The sequence below is a fragment of the Scomber scombrus genome, chromosome 1 (genome assembly GCF_963691925.1).
Source record: "Scomber scombrus chromosome 1, fScoSco1.1, whole genome shotgun sequence".
Lineage (NCBI taxonomy): Eukaryota > Metazoa > Chordata > Actinopteri > Scombriformes > Scombridae > Scomber > Scomber scombrus.
This window is the reverse complement of record NC_084970.1, coordinates 8,463,370-8,479,721: the sequence shown is the minus strand read 5'-3', so window position 1 is coordinate 8,479,721 and position 16,352 is coordinate 8,463,370. Positions and strand designations below refer to the sequence as shown.

General features: G+C 39.9%; 1 protein-coding gene across 1 annotated transcript in view; it reads left to right on the top strand.

Moving 5' to 3' along the window:
* The window catches only part of LOC133981105 (A-kinase anchor protein 13), a 106,421-nt gene that overhangs the window by 12,158 nt on the left and 77,911 nt on the right, over positions 1-16,352 (top strand). The window contains 2 exon segments of the mRNA XM_062419993.1: positions 6,422-6,465; positions 14,108-14,261. Coding sequence (XP_062275977.1) covers positions 6,433-6,465; positions 14,108-14,261 — 187 coding nt within the window. The 5' untranslated portion in view covers positions 6,422-6,432.

Genomic DNA, 16,352 nt, shown 5'->3' with positions numbered 1-16,352 from the left:
TACATAGTATGTACACAAGTATTTTGTGAATTATCCACTAAGCAATAGTGTTTTCTCCAGAAGTTTACTCATCATAGAAAAGCCTCTGAAAACACATTTAGATCATAATGGGACCCTAGTATCTATATGTTAGCCTGTTTACAACAATATCCTCCTCATGTGGGTGAATGTTTGCTTCTTTAGATTGGTTAACTAGCTTAGCTTGACAATCAGAGAGGAAGATTTGGAAGAATGTTGTACAGGTCCTTTATGAATCCAAAACGACTAGTAATTATATCCTGTGATGGTGCAATAATACCAGATTAACTTCCTTTTCTATGTTACATCCATTCCTGCTTTACATTAGCAAAATCCCCAAAGTCATGTGGACAGGAACGTGTAACAATGCTGTCCACCTCAATTTAAGGGATGTCAGAGGATCTGTAGAGTGGTATTCTGACATTTAAAATACCACCACCCAACCAATTACACCTTTCTTCACTCAATTGCCCTGACAACCGTAAAGGTGCAGGTGAAGACATCTGAAACTGTAAATGTAAATATGACATTATTTTTATAGTGGTAAAGCCACTCTCTGTGCTCTGCAGCTGCCAGGTGTGAATCTGAAGACAATGTAGAGCATGGTGGAGATAAAGGGCATGGAGCTCAGCATACCTTTCCTGGATGAATAAATGTTATCAACAATGAAAGCTATGAATGTGGTAACACTGCCACTAAGAACTCCACATTTTTTTTATTGTGTAATGTGCGAGGTCAGACATTGGTCACATTACATGTTGCATAAATGAAATCTATTAAGGTAGCTTTATGCTTGACGCAGTGTCTCTGATGTGCTGTGTCACAAGACTATGCAAGTTGTGACATCGCTTGGTCATGCACCTCTGAATTTTTGTGACTAAGTAATCGTATTATGTGACTAGGTAATCGTATATAAACGTCTTTTTATTTTGCCATGTGTCGCTTTTATATTCCGTCTAAATGCATTTTATGTTTTATTTAAAGCACTTTGTAGTGCCTTGTTCTTGAAATGTGCTATACAAATAAATTTGCCTTGCCATGCCTAGGGCAATGCTGTGTGTGGACATGCATAAGTAGCTGAAGTCCATTTACTTGTCAATGGCATGCATTGGCCTCACAATATGCCTATATTCCCCATTGAGACGTGTCTGCATGTAAGGGATGCAGAGGGAGACCATCTCCTAAAGCAGGGGTGTCCAAACTTTTTTCACTGAGGGCCATATACGGCAAAATATACGAGGGGCTGGGCCACTTACTAGAGGTGAGGTATATAGCCTCACATCTATTGTATTAAAGTAAGAAAAATCCTTTAAAAGTTGGTCAAATTTGCTATATTGTTGAATATATTTACAGAAAAAAAAAATCAGCCATCATCACAGCTTTCCATAAATGGATTTTTATTGATTTATTCAGAAAAAGGGTTGGTAGCTAATTCTCAGAACAGCAGCCTCAGATTTCTTCTTAGTCAGGATGGTGATCCCATTCACAGTACAGAGAAAGAACAATAAAGGGGAAAATGGGATGGGTACCAGGGTTTCCCACAGAAAATGTGTTAGTTAAGGTGGTGGGGAGCAGTGAGACGGAGGTTTTTGTTGACATTGTCAAAAATGTGATAATTCCACTTAGTTTATTACTGAGGTCGTACTAAGAGGTGGTGGTGTACTTGGGTGCATTATATTGAAAGGTGTTCCTAATATTTTGCCCTCCTCATGTATGTTGATGGAATGGACAAAATATTAAGAACACCATTCAATATAATGCATCCTAATACACCACAATCACTCAATAATGAACATAAAGCAGAATTTTCACCTTCTTGTTAAAAAATGTAGTATAAGCTTCATAAATGTAGAATTTATAGCAGAGCTGCTGTATTGGATTAAACTAGATTGCACAGGTTAGGCCAGTGAGTCTATCTTATATAGTTAACTTATTCTCTGAACTATATTTTATAGTAATTACAAGTTATATAGTATTATACAGTTAAGTAGTGATATTCAGCTTCAGTAGCATCACGTTTTTGTTGAATCTGCCTCACTCTCTCTCTTCAGGACTGCTGAATGAGAAAGCCTGAAACGTGTTGCTATAGTAACGTCACAGTTACCTGTCTGAGGATTAACGTTGTTAATGATGACATCACATGGCGCTGTTTGCATTAGTTTTTCTGAGCAGGTTCTGCCTCAGATGATGTAGATTTATGTTTTAACCAGCGGTCTGTGTTTGTTTCCTTAAACTTAATATCACTGTTAGCTTGTCTGTGTTATGCTAGCGGGAGGTACAGCGAGAGCTACAGGTGTGTTCAGGGTCGAAGTCAGACAGTCGGACATAGCGGTTCCGGCCAGTCGTCCTGCAGTAAACACCGCTGCAGACGTTGGTTGAACATTAATATACATCGCTGTAAATGTGTGCGGAAATATAAGTGTTGGATTTGCGGGAATCAATTAAATTGTGCACAATACCTGCAATCCTGCGCTGAAATTCAGGCCCTGATCATATATATATATTTATATTTGTTTTTTATTTTTTATTTGTTTAAGACGTTAGTTAAGGCGGCAGGCGTGTGTTGCTAAGGCGGCCGCCTTAACTGTAAAGTGCTGTGGGAAACCCTGGGTACATTTCAAGCTTGTTATTTAAGTTATTATGCTTAATAACACACGGATACTGTGTAATATATTTTTAACTCACCTAAAACGGGAACGGCATTGCACTCAGTGGGAGCATTGATGCTGCGTTTTGGACTCAAGGATGGCTGGAAGGTCAGGAGTAAACTTGGTGGTTGAGATGCAAAGCAGTGCGGGCCATATTCTATTCTAATTATAAAATTTCCTGCGGGCCAATTAAAAATGGACTGCGGGCCGCAGTTGGCCCGCGGGCCGTAGTTTGGACACCCCTGTCCTAAAGGGTGTTGCCTTTGTAGTTTTAATAGCCATGGGCAGATAAATTCTTCCTCAGCAATGATAAACAACAGGGCTGTTGGATAAAGACATTCTTCTGGTATCACCTATTGACTTCTTGCTTATTCACTGAATATTTTACTTGTTTTGTTTGTTTCAGACTAGGGCTGGGCGATATGGCTGAAAACTGTATCACGATAAAAGTGTTTCATATCAGCCGATATCGATAATTATTGATTGTTATCAATCAAGGCAGACAGGGGAAAGAAATGTCAACACAACCACGAAAAACAGTCAAATAAATACATTTACAAATAAGTCTGAATGAAAATTAAAATCACAATGAACACTTAACAATTATCTTGTCACATTAAGGTGAAAAAATTAATATTAAAGAAATGCTTAACAATGGTGCATGTGTTTTAAAATATGTGCAACGTGTTAATTATGAACATAGAAATTAAAGTAAAGGTGAGGTAGGGCTGGGCGATATAGATAAACTCAAATATCACGATATATTTGACCAAATACCTTGATGTCAATATTGCAAAAATATTGGAGGAATGACTATTGGTGCTGTCATAAAATATTTACACAATCAGATTTTTGTTAAATAATCATCAGTAATTTGGATATAATGACAAAGTGGGTAAAGGCAAATAATAGAACAGCTAAAACAGTCTGGTAAGTTCAGAAAATTACATCATTTTGCTGTAATGCAGCCTTTAAAACCAGGAAAAGACAACACTTATGCTGTATCACGATATTACGATATCAAAATTCTAAGACGATATTCAATCTCATATCACAATATCGATATAATATCGATATATTGCACAGCCCTATTTCAGACAATACATAAATGCCTCGCCATGGTGTTGTATTAACAAGTCTTGAGGCCCAATGGCTGGAACTGTTAAGTGCCTTTCACACATGCACTGCAACCCTGAAGTTATCTGGACAATAGCGGATAGCTGTTTGTAAGAATGCAAATGTCTGAATCAATTGGACTGGACATAAAATGGACTTTATAATGCGACTGATGTGAAACCAGAAGAGCACCAACATCTGAGGGTGAAGAAGAACGGTCATTTACACAAGGATACCAGCGAAAATGTTTAACTGGAGACACAAGATTCAAGATCTTCTGTCGGTAAAGACTGATGACAAAATCGTTAGATGGATTCAAGGAACAGAAAGAGGCTCGGCTGTTTATGACCAAAAGCCAGTTCGTGAAATGGCTTCATGACCATGTGTACTTTTTGCGTCATATCCTGCCTCCGCAGGTGCATCCCCTCATCTAAACTACACAGAGTATTTCCAGTAGATGAGAACACGTTTGACATAGACATTCTCCTATTTGCTACATGTGTGAAAGGGCAACTCCGGACAATGTTCAGACCTGATGCTCTGAACGTTGTCCAGAGTTCACATGAGAAATTGGCTTTAGTGCGTACATCATCAATCATTTACGAAGTGAATCGGCCTATTAAAGCAAGACCCCAACCCATGCTGGCTTTCATTCTGTGGATTGGTCTTTAGGGAGCACTAGCAGATGACAAATGTCCTAGATTTCAAAATATAAAAGAACCAGTGAGCCTGTTGGGCACATTATGTGACAGTCTTATCAGTCAGAGTTGTGCATGTGGTGAGGAGGCTGGTCTCAGGCCCAGTGCACTTAAGGCAAGAGGATTAGAGTATTATTAGAGCTACTGATTATCCCCTTACCTGATCCGCCTAATTCTAGCTCGAGCCTATTTATTTAGCAGAAAAGTGGAAAAATGTTTGGATTGGGCTGCAGAAAGTGAATTGGCCTCGCTGCGCTTCAGCGCTCTGTCAAGTCCAACATTGACTCTTTTGGTGTTCTCTGCTGAACTCATTAGGTCCTGGCCTTTTGTCGCTGCCTCCCCCGCTGAGAGGTTCATGTGATTAATGCACTGCTGACCACTGAGGCTAGCAGCAAGGACTTGTTTTAGTGCCAGGGAACAGCAAACAAAAGAAAATTGTCTCTCCAAATAACTGAGGAGAATACAGACTCTCAAAGCCGACCAATCCCTTGACTCATTGATGAATGCAAGCAGGCCGAGATCTCTTAAGAAAGTCCACTAAAAAAGGTTTCCAAACCATTTGTCCTCAAGTCTATAGCTGTAATACATGTGTTTGTATGTTATTACACACCCACTGCTGCTGAACTTGTACCCTTGTGCCAACTGGGTACTGAGAGTAGAGAATCAAACGTAAACCTGAGCTGGTAAATCCTGCGAACTGATCTTCCCGGCAAAGTATTGCATTTTGGTGGTGGACTACCCTTAAAATATTTGCTTGGCAAAGAACGAATGGGTGATTGGAGGACTCAGAAGTCTTAATAGCTCACAAAAGGTTTGTACTTATTGGCGAATTTAAATAAACAAGCACAGATAGAGATTGGATAGTTTTGGTTGGCCATGAATGTGTGGTCTCTGGTGTGAGATACAGTGTGTGTCTGTTCTGTACTCATGGACTATTAACCTCCCACAGAGTGTTGGGATGACTGCCAGGATCAAGCTTAACTGTCACCTTGTCGGCAACAATGTTCTGATGCTGCTACAGCTGATATATAGTTTGTAGGAATAATTAGCTGATGTCACATGTTGTGGTATTTATTGCCTTTGCAGGGATCACATACAAAATACTGCAAAATATTATTTCAGTTAGTAAAGGATAACACTGATATTTAAGAAATTTGGATTACTTATATAAGATCTGATTAGAGCGTTGGTACCAAAACTTTCTCCATTACTGGTGGATAGCTGCATTCTAATGGAAGTTAAGTAAAGTAGTAAATTACAGTGTAAACACATAAGAGTAATGGAGTCTTACACCTGCATTAATATATATTTGGCAATGCAACATGCTCTAAGTTCAACACTGACATATTATCACCTCATCCAGTTGGTATGGCTAATGTGTTAGCAAACTGTTTACATATACAGACACAGAATAACATTACTGTGTGTTTGAAAAAGCTCTGAGATTGACCACCCACCAAATGCTAACTGTCCAGCACCAAATGACAGAGATAGTTAGTGGTGAAAGGATTTTGTTCTAATCCATACACAACATCTATTGCATGTCTTTGTGTGCTGGAAGAGGTTTCCCTTCTCTGTTCTTCCAAAGGTTTTTCCCTCTTAAAAGCTTTTTGGTGGGACTTTTTCCATATTGAGAGTCAAAGGACAGAATATGTTATATGCTGTACAAATTGCAAATCTCCTTGAGGCAAAGTTTAGATATGATACTGTGCTGTAATAACATTTCAAACTAATGCTTGTGTTGGTTTGTGTCTCCTGTCAATGGGTATCTATTTGCTAACATGTTAGCCATATCAACCTTATAATGTGCTAAAATGTTAATGTTGTGTTTCAGCTTTTTTTCATTGCCTCCAGAAGCCATGACATCTACATTATTTTCTATTTTTTAATCATGAAATCTATAGTTTATTAACATAATGTCATTTGTTCTTCTCTTTACAGTGTCCAGTGACATGAAACTCAATCCGCAGCAAGCTCCATTATATGTAAGTATCACGGTTCATACTATTACTAACATAGAGGCTACACATTTCTATTTGTTTTAGTGCCCCTATGCATAGGTGTTTTCACTTTCCCTGTTTAGACCTCTTCTCAGGGCTGTGTTGATGAATATATGCTCGGTTGGATCAGCTCGAGGGAGGAACTCTTATGAGTGTGGGTAGGGTTAAGGTTAAGGTTGGGGTTAATGTCAAACTTAAGAGTAGGGTTAGGGTTCTTCAGGGTTCCGTGCACCATGAAGAAACACAACACTTACAAATCTCATGAGAATTTGGTAAATCACCCCTCAGGCCAATCTAATCTAGCACCAACCGTGTTGGTGTGTGCAGGATGTGACTGAATGTTCATTTGTTGCACCTGTTAGGGCGGGATAACTTCCACCTTTATCATTCTTAATAGTAGATAGACTTGATGACCTTGTGTAATTCCTGGAATAGCTTTGCCTAATATGAGAACAGGTTCAATCAACTGGAATAACTGAAAACAACTATGTGGGTGTGCAGGGCCAGATAGTGGCAAACACAACATCAACATGCAAATCAACTGGCTGTTTAATGTTTGCTGACTGACAGATGTGTGTAATGCCTTCTCTCCCCCATTGTGTATTTAAGTGAGCATGTTTTACATTGACCCAAATAATTTATTCAAAATGACCAACATAAGACAAAAACAACTGATGGCAAAACAACTTCCATCTGGTAGATATTTTCCCTTCATAATGAAACCTTTTAAGGACATATTTAGTATTATGTTTTAGGTGAAAGGAGCAAATAGCAAACTGTTAAGTCAAAGAAAAGGTTCTGCACTTAGAGTCCTTGGAATTTTAATAATAATTCAGAATAGGACAAATTGATGCCTAGTTTACCTGGACCTGACCTTTTGATTGCTAGCAGGAAGCTGAAATGTTGTGATTATGCAGACTGTGTTACAGGTCACCATACAGTGATAGCATTTTACAAAGCAAAAAGCTGGACAATCTGAGAAAGAGTTAGATAGAAAGGATGATTTTGTGTTTTTGCAGTATTTATGCTAAGCTAAGCTAAACAGGGCTGGCTGAAGCTTGGTATTTCACTGACATACAGTAGAGTCATATCAGTTTTCTCGTCTAGAGAATAAGCATATTTCCTGAAATACCCAACTTTTGCCCCAAGAGCTGTACAGCCTTTGAAACTTAGTGCATATATGGATAAATCCAACTACATTTCCTTTATTAGAGTCTGACATTAAGCTGATCATTATTATTAATATCTAAAGCTTAGTTTGAAAACTGTTTAATCCATCTACCATTAATCAATCCCTCCATTTTGTAACCACTTACCTGGATTTGGGATTTCAAGACACCACAGTGAGCAGACCTCTATAACATCCCCATACTCTCCAGTGGCTTGCTCTTAAACAGAGGTACCTGGGTGGTCCGTTCACTAGTGGAGCCAGATGAGATGGTTCAGGTGGAAAAGGTGCAGCCTGTTGCTTCCTCTCAGATTTCTGAGCTAACCACCATGTGTTGTGGAGAATGTGGCGATCACACTGCAGAAGTTATCTAAGCAGCTTCCAACCTCCCATATCATTCTTTGTCACTACCCCCAAAGCTTGTTGGTGGTCATAGGTCAGGCTTAACATATAAAGCTTTGCTTTGTGGCTCATATTCCTGATTATCATCACAGGCTATCATTCAGTACGACTGTCTACACCAGTGCCCCAAACAAGTGGTCAGTCTCATGATCATTGGTACCCTCAAGATGCCTGAATTCCCTCATTAGTTGACTTGTTGTACTTTTTCCAGGACTAAATCATGGTCTACCAATTTTCTTCTCCCTTTTTTCTCATTAAGTACCATTTTTGGGCCTTAAATACATTTCCTCATAGCATAAGATTCTAAAATGTCTACAGGTTTGCACAGTAGAACCTGTATTCATTAGTTGTATGCGTGTGTGAGGCATTTCTGAGTGAGTATCTGAGGAGTTACACTGGTCCCCTATCACTAGCAGGTGAGGAAGGCACACAGGATATGAGATAAGTCAGAAACAAGTGTCTTTGTGTGTGTGTGTGTGTGTGTGTGTGTGTGTGTGTGTGTGTGTGTGTGTGTGTGTGTGTGTGTGTGTGTGTGTGTGTGTGTGTGTGTGTGTGTGTGTGTGTGTGTGTGTGTTCCTCTAAAGGCTAGACTGGCTCACACATTAACCACCCAGACAACCTTATCTGTGATTTACAGCCAAAGTCTTCAGTGGAACCGGGCGGGCAGTCAGGCCTCATTAGACATCAGATTTTAGACACTTATCACAGCAATTCACAGTGAGATAGCTCCGAGGGGTTAAGTAGTTGGTCTTTAATTGTACCTTTTTAAAAATACACATATAGGGGACTCTGCCACCCAAATTGACTGGAAATGACAGCCCCAGTTTGTAAGTTAAAACTCTAGATCATTAGTATTAGAAGGAGAGAGGTACAATTTTAGGGAGCAGTGAGGGCATATGAGTCATTGGGCAGAGGATGACTTCAGGAATGTCTGTAAAAAATGTTTCTTTCAATAGCAGAGACTCTGACTGTGGGTAAACATGCCATTTACATTCTCTGCATTGTGCAGACATTGTTTTCCAGAGTTTCTTACTATTAGAGGACTAGGTAGTCTTTACAGGGTCTGAAATTAACACCCAGCAAGTGCCAGCGGTGGGTAAATTTTCCATTTGGTGAGTAAATCTCACAAGGCTATCTGCCACACTGGCAGGTACATTTTTGTACGAAAATAGTAATATAATAAAATATCTGGCATGGTGGATCAGAGGAAATCCAAAACAGTTTACATGTTTCTAAGCAGTGCCACAAAATTGTAGAAGCCCTTTAGATGGTCTGAGGCGAAGGATTGCCAGCCACAGACCATCTAGAGAGCTCCTAGTTTCACAGCACTGTTTACCCTACAGGACATCAACTACCCAACAACATAGCTCTCCACTTGCCATTGGTGTGCTGCTAGCTGCCATTAATTATATAGCTATTATGTGGCAAAATGTACAAGGAGTAAGCCAACCTTTAAAACAAAATCCACCAACGAAAAGGAGGAAGAAGCACATAAAAAAAGAAAGTTTGTGAGAAATGGAGGTTTGGAGATAAAGGAGTACCAAGAGGATGGATACAGTATGATACTGAGGCTGTGTGTGATGACTTGTTGTATGTGTGGCCAGTATTCCAAAGATAAAAAGGCAATTTTGGTCAGTAAAAAATATGCTTTAGCCTGTGGACTTTTGGTAGGTGTGTCAAAAAGTTACTTTCAGGTCACATTACTGTTGGTGGACATGGCAGCAGTTTTGCTGATTGTACCTGTGACCTCTCTGTTATGTCACGGTCTCTTAATGGCACTGCTGCAAGGATGACGGATGCTCTGGATATCAGCAGCCTTTGTCGATTATAGAGAAAGGGGTGTGTTTACCTTGTAAATGCTTTAGCAATTTTACATGTCCAGGAGCTAATTTACTTTGAGTCTGGATCTGGCCACTTGCCAACAAGTAAGATTTCCATAAATTGTCTTCCATAGCTCTAGCGGGGCAGCAACATTTCTGGGTGAACCACATAAAAAGGCTAAACATTCTGCTTTCAAAGAAATCCTCTCTTATTAGGTTAGCTCCACTTGCTAGTAAAAATCATTCAGTATGTGTAAATGCCAGCAGGGATGAATCACACATTCAGTAAAGTGTAGCCATTAACCTTTAACTTTTTATCATGCCTGCTCTTTATACCTATGACGTGTTTTACTGTTGTTATAGCAGTTTCTATGCAACAAGAAGGGAGGTCTCTTGAATTTTCTGTAAATAAAGAAAAATATCTTAGAGGAGCTACGTGATATCTTGATTAGCTTGTGTTCTGATATGGAGCAAACCTCCACCTAGTAAGAAGTCCAGCCAGAGAGATAAACATTTTTAAAACTCCAAAATAAGTTCTTAAGTCATCATTGAAAGCAGCCTTGGTGAGAAATCCTAATACTATGAATAAAGGCCTAAAACAGCTACTACCATACCTAGATAGTTGAACCCGGGACAGTTGCAGGATGTGTGGAAAGGGCCACCATTCACATATGCATATTTTAAAAAGAGGGGGTTGGGTTCATAGCCTCCAGCTGTTCTTTTGATGTTGCTCAAAAGCTGCCTGTTCCCCGTTGAAGCTCCATGATTAGCAGGTCAATGCCCCAGCAGGTCACTTTGTTAAGTACTTATTACCAGCAGAGGAGCACAGTCATACGGTGAGGCTGAAAGATATCCACTTCAGCCCATGTCACACAGCTCTGAAACTGCTGGCTTGTTTCTCTGAATTAAACGGGACACGCAGGGAGTCACTCAGCTATACTGTATTTTGCATTTATTGATGTTATTGCCCGTGGTGTTAGTTTAAGTTTGTGTGCGCATGTGCTTGTTTGCATGCTTTCCAAAGGTGGGTGTGTGCAGCTGTGTTTCCTGCCATCCCCTGCAGATGTTTCACATCTCTCTTCCTCCATCTCCACCCCCGCCACAATATTTGCCTCCAGAAGGAGTAACAATGATCTTATTCAGATGATGTTCTAGTCTACTCTTTAATCTCTCTTTTATCTAAATAAGTTCCAATTCACACATCACAAATTGATTACAAGCAATCATAACCGAGGAGGTAAAAACTCAAAGGAGAGTGGAAGCATATTCTGCAGACAGGATTTGTGAATTCAATAGTTTATTTAATCTGTTTTCAAGCCATTGTAAAAAATCAGCGGCACATAATGTTATTTATGATGGGCGGATATTAATTTAGACAAAATAAGAGCCTGCTGTGGTGCCGTCAGACATAATTTGAGCAGCTATTGTGCCAAATGCAGCAGGTTGGTATTGTGACTGAGGTGATTTACCACCCGCCTTAAGCGGCTGACAGAAAACCATTTCTCCTTGTGCTCCTCTTTTGTTCGTAGTGAGGATGTGGAACTTATTTCACACTAATACATTTCCATTTTCACACGGAGCACAAACCCACAAATCCACAGAGGTACCAATCTGTTCAGTAGCAGCAAACCCTAATTTCCAATCTGGGCTCAGGATAAGAGATGAGTTTTTAATGGAGAGAATGTCACGCCTGCTGGCTCCCACCCATCTACAACTCATTTACACCGGTCCTTCTGCTCTGCTTGTTAAAGAGGAGACTCTCCTTGCATAGCAAAGCCTGCATCCTCCACACTGCAAGTCAATATATTCAGTCCTGGCTCTCAGAAAGTGACTGCGGGCTGTGTCTCTTCCTGTGGCCTCTGGGCTATGTAGTCGCCTTTGAACACATTTTCCCCCTCACATTGCTCAGCAGCATTAGTGCTTTGCCAAACTGAAACATGTAGATCCCAAGGCTGTTGCTTAGCCTTGCTGCTGTCAACCTGCTGATACCCCCTGTATGGAACAGGGCCCTTAGGCTACCACTTTATAAGAGGAGGAGGAAGCACCTTTAACCCTGACTGTTAAGCTCCCCTACACACTGGCTTTCACTGGCAGCCACATCAGGTTGTTCATGTTGGACGAAGCTGGCGAAAAGATTGCAACACTGGTCGGATTTAGTGGGAAGAAATGTCCCATTATCCCTCCTCGTTGTCAACAAGCCGCATTCCCCCAGTGGAAATAAGCTAATTTTGAACAATATCCTTCTTTTTTTGTTGTTGCTTCTCCTCCTCCTCCTCTGTCTGTCCTTGGATGACACCACATCATGCCATGCAATGCTCAGCCACAGCATAGCTGATTGTCATTTTAGAGAAACAGCAAGATGCACAATAAACTGTGCATAATCATATTTTCACATCATAATGTCAGAACATTGGCAATACTTGATGCGTCATATTTCTAAGAAAAGATAGAGAAATTTTTATGTGGATGGTTTTTCCCTAAAATAAGCTTTCAGTTCTCAAATGGGACAACGCTTGAAGATTTACTCTTAGTACCAAAAGGTCCTTGATTTCAAACAGAAGCAGGTTTAGTTTGTCAGTGGAAACTAAAACAGTTGTCAGATTTGATCAACTTTTGCAAGTTGGTTGAAAAGCGGCCTCACACTGACGTTTGACGACATTTTAAGAGGGAACACTTTAATTCTTAGTTAAGCACTCTGGGAAAGACTGAGGCTAAAGCTGCATGTGTTGTCAAAAAGTGAACATCCTCATCAGCTGATGATCTGTGTTAAGAAACAGCAGAGCTAGTTAGACCTATAAGTATGATAAGGAACAATATAGGATCAAACAGTGTGTTGTGACTTTCACTATTACAAAAGGAAAGGATCATTAGGATCATGACCAACGTGACTTGCAAGCATAACACCATCTTGAGTAACATTTCTGGGGTTGCTCAAGTATAAACTTCCCCCAAATCCAATAAGGACAGAGGCATTAACCTAAACTCTCTCACAGCCTCCAGGATCAGCCCTCACACAGTTTGTAACCTCAAAAAATAAAATATAGTTCGCTAATGACCCTCCCATTTCTTTAAGTACCAAGAAGCTCTGTTACTACGGCACCATGCACATGCTCATTGATTTGGATCTAATCTGGACCCAAAGTGTACAGAAAGTGAATATATAATCACTCAGTAACTACTGTTTAAATGCTATAAACCATTTATTTAACTGCTGAAGTGCACTACAGTGAAAGAAAGCCTCCATGTGTGAATGTGTGGAACTGTATGAATAAGAAATGGAAAAAGAGCATTGACCTTGGTTAATAATCCAAGGATGCATTAAGGCTAAAAAGCTGTATTAGTTGATAAAAAGCATTAATTCAGAAGTTTAACAATAATAAGAGGAATAAGTGTTACTATTAATGAAGTTGCCTCCTCCTGTTGTGATAACATTTCATTGTTCTCCTTCTCTGATGTGATCTGACCCTAAATGCACTCACTTCGCTGAGTCGATAGAAAGTCAAGCTGTTCCTCCATGTTTCATCGTTTGTTTGTTTGTTAATGATGCCATGTGTAGCATTCGAACGTCTATCACTTTGTAGTATTAGTGTAATTGCTTCAAACAATTGTGGTGCAGAAAAAACTGGCAGCTTCCATGCAGCATTTTACACCATCATGGCCTTGTTATTATCTGGTATGCAGATATAACTAGATCCTCTTGGGAAGCAGTGTGATTCACACCTAGAATCAGACTCTCTTAAATGCATCTGAAATGACTAACTGTGATAGGATTTAAGTTTTCCGATCACATTTGATTTTTATCTGTGAGAAACTGTGAGTGTGGATAAACAGATAAACATTTGCACATTTGCACCCAGCTAGAAAATACTGAGGTACTATTAGATTTGGTACTTTTGCTTTGGTGCTGGACTTCAAAACCTTCATTTTCTGAGTTGTTAGGCTTTTTAAAAAATGTTATACACACACTATGTAGACTGCCTTTAATGATGTCACACTATGCTGTGCATTCATCCCTGACTCTGAGGCCAAATGCACTCTTTTGCACAGTTATTAAGAGCTTCAAACATTTTCCTTTTACTCTTTTCTAACTGCAGACTTTCAGCAGGTGTTCCATCAAGAACTTAAATGGCTTTTATTAATTAAATAAATAAACGCATGAAGAAATAGCTTTTTAACGTTTTTTTCCTTTTCCATCCCCTTCCTCTTACTGCCTGCCTATCTGTGGCTGTCCATGCAGGGGCAGTGTGTTATCACAGTGCAGCTCAGTGATGAAGAGCTGGCTGCGGATGAGGAGGGCGTCGACTACTTCCTGCTGTTCGCTGGCAGCACGCAGAGACACCTGACCAGCACCCTAAGGAGCAGTCATGACACCTTGCAGGCGTTGTGTCCTGGTAAGTCTCTTGCAGCTTCTCTGTGACTTCTAATGGCGAGAAGGCAGCTCCCCCTACAGTGTTTGAAACATGTTCAATCAATGTTCAAGTCTTTTGCCCTCATGTTATGTTTGTGTAAATAGTACAGCCCATTGGTAAATAAAAACAGACTGAAAAGAAGCTTCTGTGAAAGCAGCAACATTGCAGATTTATATGCTGCAGGCTCATAACAAACTCAACAAATTCAAAGACCCCTTAAAGGCATAAAATAGAATATAAAATTAAAATGTGATCATAATCATAGATCTGTCCTCTAGAGCCCTCATGTGCTCTGACACAAAATTAGCATTTATTGATGTCAAAGCTTGCCTAAATGTCCCAGACTGTTTCCAAATAATAATTGTATTCGAGAAGGGAGTGGTGTTATTCTGCCCTCACATCACACAGAAAGCATGAGGCAGTCAGGAGTTATAGCCGTGGAAGAAAGTCAAAGTCATTAATGATTAATTATCCAGTGCCACTGTACTCATTTTTAAACTAATGTTGTGTTGTGGAGAAGCAGAAATCACCTTGCGTTAGTTCTTTTAGAGGCCGGCTCATTCATCAAGATCATCATCATCATCGCTCCTCTTGGACCAAATCTCATTTAAATCTCACTTATTCTAGCACTGTTACTCAAAGACACTTCCTGTGAAGTGAAGAAGCTCGACCAGCTCAACGGACAGCACAGAGATAAAGGTCACTGTACACAGAAAAAAAGGTGGTCATTAAAAATACAGCATACTTGTGACCCCGTAATAATTGCAATTAGAAGCAAAGTGCTGGGAAAGACCTTGAGCTGAAGGTGCAGGGGGAAGTTATGGAGTTTTTGTTTTTCAGGTGTCTTCCTTCCAGACAGGACAAAAAGAAGGCAGAACATGTTAAATAGTGTTATCTTGTTAAGAGCTCCACTGAATTACAGCCGTCTGGAGGGGGGGTGTTACTCTCTACTAACAGATTAGCTCCGCTTCACTGCTCCCTCCATCAAGGATGCACAGAGCTCCGAACTTGTGACCGACCACAAGGTCGCGGGATAAAACTCTCAAGTGTCCTGGGAAAATCAGCACAAATACACTGAATCAGTTCTTCGGCTTGGATTGAGGTGCCCTTGAGCAAGGCATTTGAACCTTAATGTTTCATTAGAGAAACTGACTATGGTTGTAGAGGCCAACAAATAACACTGATGCAAAGTAAATGGAATAAAAATCGTTAGTCTGGATTATGAGGTCAAGGAGTGTTGAATGAATGAGTCTGATAGCATAGAAAGCTTCCTCCAGACAGATGGGGTTCTAGAGGTTCAGCTCTCATTGGTTTCTTTGGAGCAAATTACAAGAAGCGCTGCATCCACAGTGTATGACCGGGCATTTGGAAAGGAAGAAAACTTTATACAGAAAGCCATAAAATACCCCGCAAATCAAAGACAGGAAGGCTGTCAGCGCTGCACACATTTACAAGGCACAAATTGGCCATGTACATGCACTACAGTCGTCTGTGCTCATTCTTTTTATTGTGACAAGTGAACTCATTTGCTTAAACGTTCATGTAACCGATAATTTGTTGTGTTGTTAATCTATTGGTAGTTTGAGTTTGATTTGTGACTGCTAAATGGCTTTTTAGTTGGATAAATTAAGTCCATTGAATACATGAAGTAAAATAATATTGTAATCTACTTTTATTAACTAAATGGTGTTTAAGTCAGTGTATTGTGCTGATTGTTGCTAATGATTGGTACTTGCTGTACATTTTTTTAATGTCAGGTGACTAAATTGTTTACATATTGTATCTTTTCATAGGTTAAGCGTGTGTTTTTGTATTGTGGGCGTGTGAGATTATTTCCTTACCTCTAGCACAAACTTGGCTACATTATTGAACTATTTATCCAAATAAATTCAGGCTTTTAAAGAACCTTTCAGAGTCACTGTTCATTCATGCGGCTTTTTAGCAGCAAATTGCTCACACAGACACATCTCTTCAGCCAGTCTAGCTCTGCTTGGGGAGTTGATTAATGCCGAGCCAGGGAGTCTCCCTGCAGGGGAAAATGTTACCATATACTGTAATTGTCACATTTATTTG